Raw genomic sequence first — 5689 nt, forward strand, 5'->3', positions numbered from 1 at the left:
AGTTTTCCCACACTCCTGACATTCACAGGGCTTCTCTCCAGTGTGAGTTCTCTGATGTGTAGTTAAGTCTGACTTACCGGAAAACGTTTTCCCACTCTCCTGACATTCATAGGGCTTCACTTCTCTGTGAGTTTTCTTGTGACTATGAAGGCCTGACTTACCATGGAAAGCCGTCCCACACTCTTGACATTCATAGGGCTTCTCTCCAGTATGACGTTTCTGGTGTTTTTTGAGGCTTGACTTAAAGGAATAAGTTTTCCCACACTCCTGACACTCATAAGGCTTCTCTCCAGTATGAGTTCTCCTATGTCCAGTGAGGTAGGACTTACTGGAAAAACTTTTCCCACACTCTTGACACTCATAGGGCTTCGATCCAGTGTGACATTTCCCTTCAGTGTGATTTCTCTGATGTACAATATTGGATAGCTTCCAAGAAGACATTTTGGTACAGCCTTGATATTCATATGGTTTCTCTGTCAAGTTTGACTGGTGACGGTAAGTGAGGGCTGATTTTCTGGGAAAAGTTTTTGAATACATTTCATATTCATAGGCTTTCTTTCCTGCATCGGCCTTCTCATGGTTACCAAGGTCAGGCTTGTGGTACAAAGACTTTCTACAACGTTGACATTCATCTGGTTTCTCTCCTGTGTGAGTCTTCTGATGTTTACTGAGGGCTGGTTTACAGGAGAAAGTTTTCCTACACTCTAAACATTCAAAGCGTTTCTCCTTTGGATCCCTTCTCTGAGGAACACTAACAGCTGACTTCTCTGAGAAAGTTTTCTTAATTTGCTTACATTTATAATGCTTCACTCCCATTTGAGATTGCGGATGTGCAGTGACGGCAGTCTTCCCTGAGAAAGTTTTCACACAGTGTTTAGAGCCAAACAGTTTCTTTGTAGTACGGGTTCCCTGATATTGACTCTGGAAGGAAGGCTCAGGGGTTTCTGCACATTTAAAAGGTCCATCATCTGCTTGCATTTTCCGATGTTCAGGAAGAACAGAGCTTGTACAGCACGTGTCACCGTGCCTATTACACTCCTGAGGAGTCTGTCCTAACTGAGCACTCTCCTGCTGATGGGTGTGAAGTGTGTGGCTGAGAGGGGGCCCCCTTTCACAACCTGTCTGCTGCTCACCTTCAACATACCAGTGACGGCGCAAATGTCCTGGTTTCGCATTAACAGGCTCCCCTCTTTCTTTACATAGACGGGGAGTCTGTCCTCCTTGGGTTCTACCTTGGATGACGAAAGGACGCCCGCCACAGGTGTCCCAACACGCCTCGTGTTTACAGGCAGTCCCTTCTGTAAGCGCTCCTCTCTGTGGAAATATTGTTTCCTTGTTCAAGGCATTCTCTTGCTCACAAACTTCAAAAGGCTGTGGGAAATTCTGAGTCACCTCCTCACTGAGGTGTTTAGAAGACCTGATAGATTCCCTTATTCTATGACAGGTCTCCTCTGCCCTTCCAGGATGCTCTTCATGAGGCTCATCAGGGGGGAACATGTTTTGAAGGATAGCAGAGACCTCAGGCATCACTGCTGAAATGATTCCGTTTTTGACACTATGGCTCAAACTACAAACTGCGTCCAAATTACTTTTATTCCCTATGTCATCTGTTCCGTCGTTGGTGGGTATTATGCTGTCGGCAGTATGAACTTGCCATAAATGTCTGGCGTTGTTTGGGGAGCTGGCCTTGGTCCGGCAATCCACAGGATGGACATCTAGAAAGAGAAAAAAAAAAAGGCCATTAGTATAAATAACACAACACAAATCCAACAAATGCTACTAATAGCCATAACAGTTTCCTAACTACAATACAATCTGACAGGTATTCATATTCTTATGTTTAAAAGAAGATTTATGTATGCCTCCTGGGGTACAGGAGGCCATGGGTATGGGCGTTGAGAGGATTCCCCAGAGTGGGGAGCTGAAGGTGCAGATCAACTGAAATACACTGCTGAGGGGAGCAGTGGACAAGAAATGTCTGCCACGTCATGTAGGTCACCTCCCTGGCCAGGGTTTGAACTCATGGTGCTCAGGTTGCCAACAGCTTCACAGTGCTGTGCTTTAACGCCTTGCACCATCAGGGAGGATTCCAGGTATTGATTTTCTAATCATGCTTTTTACCCCTAACAAAGTATGAAAAAAACACATACTCCTTTATTGTACTGATATAGAATAGCTTGGGTTTAGGCCAGATGTGCAAGCATGGTGTGTGTGTGACAGAGAGAGGGAGATACAGAGCAGAGAGTGTGGGGAAAATAACAGGCGGAGTGACTGAAATACAATACTGAGGAGAGCAGCAGGCTAGACAGAAGAGGTCTTCTGTGCATATTGGTCAGATCTGGCCGTGAATATAAACCAGGCTGTATCAGTGAGAGCACTGAGACATAAACCCTAGGCTTCCAGCGAGACTCTAATTTGCCTATTGCAAAACAGGATAACAAGGAAATAGAAAAACTTACTTCATAATGTTTTTATAAAAGAATAAATGTTTGGTAAATACACTCATTTAAACTAATGTTGACTTAAACCAGGAACATTTAACCTAACAGACAGTCTATATACCTTCATTCTTAGGATGACCCTGTGCAACTTTTGCTGTTACTTTCTGAAATTCAAGCTCTGCACATGCCATGGTTTTCCCGGAAAACCTACTGATGAAATCACTCTCCAGTCTCCTTAAGAAAGAACTGCTTAGGCCCTCCCAGGCAGTGCAGCAGGTTAAGGTGCAGCAATGTAATTCTAGCGGAGGACGCTTGGGTGCAAGTTCGAACCCTGCCCTGGAGATGATCCACATGACACAGCAGATCTCTCTTGTCTTGCCTGTTCCTCTCAGCAGTGTATTTCAATTAATCTGCCTATTCTGCTCTCAACTCTGTCTGGTGAATGCTGTCACTGGCCCTGACCTCTGCCCTGTACCCCAGTTTTGTATGCATCTTTTAAAAGCCTGAATGGGTACCTGACAGAATACAGTCTGAGAGATTAATTCATACAGAAAATGGGGCTAATGCAGAATAGCTCCCTGCAGTATCAGGGACTGAACACTGGGTCGATCTGAGAAGACTGGCAGCCAATGGAAGAGTAGCAGGACATCTACAAGAGGAATATTTTGGCTCAATCACTTTGACAGATGCAGAAAAACAGTCCAATTCTGGACAGTGGAAAAGTGTGGCTCGGCGTGGCCAACATCACGGGCCACACTAGAGGCCAGGCAAGCACTGACTGACCTGAGAGGTCCTGCCTGGGGGGTTCTTCCGCAGTCCCTGGCTGTGCTCCCGGCTCCAAGCTGATGCTCGCCTCAGGATCCTTAACACCATGCCCTGTGGTGAGAAAAAGTGTTGGTCCTTGATCGAGTTTCTTAAACTTCAGTCTGGAAAACTAACAAAAGCAGTGCAGTGGAGGCTAATTGGAATCTTTCATGAAAGGGGCAGACACCCACAGTCTGCTCGGCCTGCCATGTTCCAGCTCCCAGGTACCCAATTTCATACACCAGTGTACACCTGTCAGAATACAATACAGCGCCTGCACTGAGTGTGACATGGGAGTTTCCTCACCTACTGACAACAGGTGGCTGCAGGTCTCCAGCATCACATCGCAGAACAGGGTCCTCTGAGCATCACTGAGGTCCCGCCACTCCTCCCAGGTGAAGTTCACAGACACGTCCTCAAATATCACCATACCCTGTGAAAAAATATTTCTCCTCATTCCTGGGCCAACAGCCTGGGTCAGACAGCAGCAAATGTGAACGCACCTATTTTGGGGTTCTTTGCTCTTGTATAGGATGCACCTCTTTTTACTCCATATTGTGATTGAACAGAATTCTTGTGATGTGAACAGAATTCTCAGGAGAAATAACTCTGACTCTAGATTAACCCCATCTCTCCTAAAAGCTTACCTTATAAGTTTGAAAATGTTTGGCACCCCTGGCGGCACAGTGGATTAAAGTGCAGTGCTACGAAACTCCCCGTAGCCAATGCAGGAAGTGTTTGATTCCTGGCCAAGGAGACGACCCACATGCCATGGCAGACCTCTCCTGGCCCACAAGCTGCTCCCCTCAGCAATGTATTTCAGTCAGGCTGCCTCTTCCGCTCCTCATGAGGTATAAGGTAAATGTTCTCACCCCCCGCCGCAAACTCTGGCCTTTACCACAGACCTTGTATGGGCAAACAAACAAATCATTAAAAAAAAAATTGGAAGTATCTTTGATGTTAAGCATAAAGACATCAATAAAACTGGCTTCTTGAAGAGCTTCTAACATGAGTGGCAGGTACAACAGACATATACCTGGAATAATGTGCTCAAGGAGCTGGGTCAACGCACGCTGAATACAGACATGGGAACAAGAGAGGAGAAACCAAGAGTTTATACTGTCGGGTTACACTTCACTGAAGACCCAAACACTGAGCTCTTCCTGTAAAACACTGTCAGCAGGATGGGACGCAGCAGATGTCACCGTGTGAGAACATGAACAGCACGTGGCGTGTCCACAGCACAGCAGAGAGCACGCTGCCAGGCAGGGTCTGGACACTGAGGTGAGAACCAGTAAGCAGCCTCCGGGACTGAGTGGGTCAGCTTCCGCGAACTGTGGGATACGGGAGCTGGATTCGCCAGCCTAGAAGGTTATGGAATTATACTACTCGTAATAGATTAAAAGTCTGTGTAAACTTGTGCCAGTATTTTATTCCTGTGACCTCCAAGCTGGTATCTCCAACTCAGAGGAAACAAAACCTAGACTCCCCAACCAGGACGTTCAAACAACGAGAGGGAAATAAACAGCAAGAAGTGATGTTCATCTGATAAGAGTGGTGAGAACAGACGACTGGACATCACTTCTAAAACAGAAGAAAAAAAGGCAGGAGAACTTGTTAATAAATTGGTGGCGGAAGGTGGACATGTTGGGGGAACAAATGCCCTGAAGGAACCCCACAAGCTGTATGGGCCCCATCCCACCCCAGACCGAAGCCCTCAAGACAGGGAAACGCAAGCCCGTCATCACCAAAGGGACGACGCTGGGACTGAAGGTGGAGCTGGGCAGCAGGTTTGGTGTAAACCAGACGCAAGGGCCATGGGGGCCTCTTGGTGTCTGACTGTGGGCTTGCTGCTCTCACTCCTCTTGGCTCTAGGCCTTCGGCGGCTCTCAGTGCACCACTGTGCTCCCAGGAGGGAGAAGCTGACAGTCGCATTTCCAGGGTCTCACGCCCCCACCCTGCTGAAATATCCGTTTCCTCATTTCCTGCTTTTGTAATAAGCAAACACTTGTTGACATGCTGTGTGCGCCTGCAGCTGAATATTATTCTAAGTCACTGTAAGCGCCCGGGTGAGGACCCATAAGCAGACAGCCCATTTGGATCGGGGTTGTCTTGTAACAGAAAGAACATTTTCCTAATAGAGCGCCTGCGTGACCAGCTGCTAGAGATGCGTAACCACACTCAAATGGACGCGTGTTATATGGACCAGGACTCTTAGCTGAGGATAGAAATTGGGACCCCAGAGTACCTTAGCGAAAACGGACTATCTCCTAGAAGAACCACCTGCAAATACAAGGGGTGCCCCTGGACATAAGGCACATACATGGGTGTACAATGTACATGTGTGTCTGTGTGGGACACTTGGGGAAGGGAAAACAACAGCCCTTGCTGTGGTGTCTTCCTGTGAAGAGACACATATATGGTCGATACATAGCACTTTGTGT

At 47.0% G+C, this 5689-nt stretch overlaps 1 protein-coding gene across 1 annotated transcript in view; it reads right to left on the reverse strand.

Moving 5' to 3' along the window:
- Positions 1-3: 3 nt before the first annotated feature.
- The window catches only part of LOC105853171 (zinc finger protein 33B-like), a gene marked incomplete at its 3' end in the record, with an annotated part of 16867 nt that continues 11181 nt past the window's right edge, over positions 4-5689 (reverse strand). Inside the window, exons 2-4 of the mRNA XM_012734656.1 lie at positions 3552-3678; positions 3225-3317; positions 4-1715 (exon numbers count right to left, since the gene is read on the reverse strand). Of these exons, the coding sequence (XP_012590110.1) occupies positions 4-1715; positions 3225-3317; positions 3552-3675 (1929 nt within the window). The remainder of the gene's footprint in view (positions 1716-3224; positions 3318-3551; positions 3679-5689) is intronic.

The sequence above is a fragment of the Condylura cristata genome, unplaced genomic scaffold (assembly GCF_000260355.1).
Source record: "Condylura cristata isolate star-nosed mole 26May11 unplaced genomic scaffold, ConCri1.0 scaffold00065, whole genome shotgun sequence".
Classification (NCBI taxonomy): Eukaryota; Metazoa; Chordata; class Mammalia; order Eulipotyphla; family Talpidae; genus Condylura; species Condylura cristata.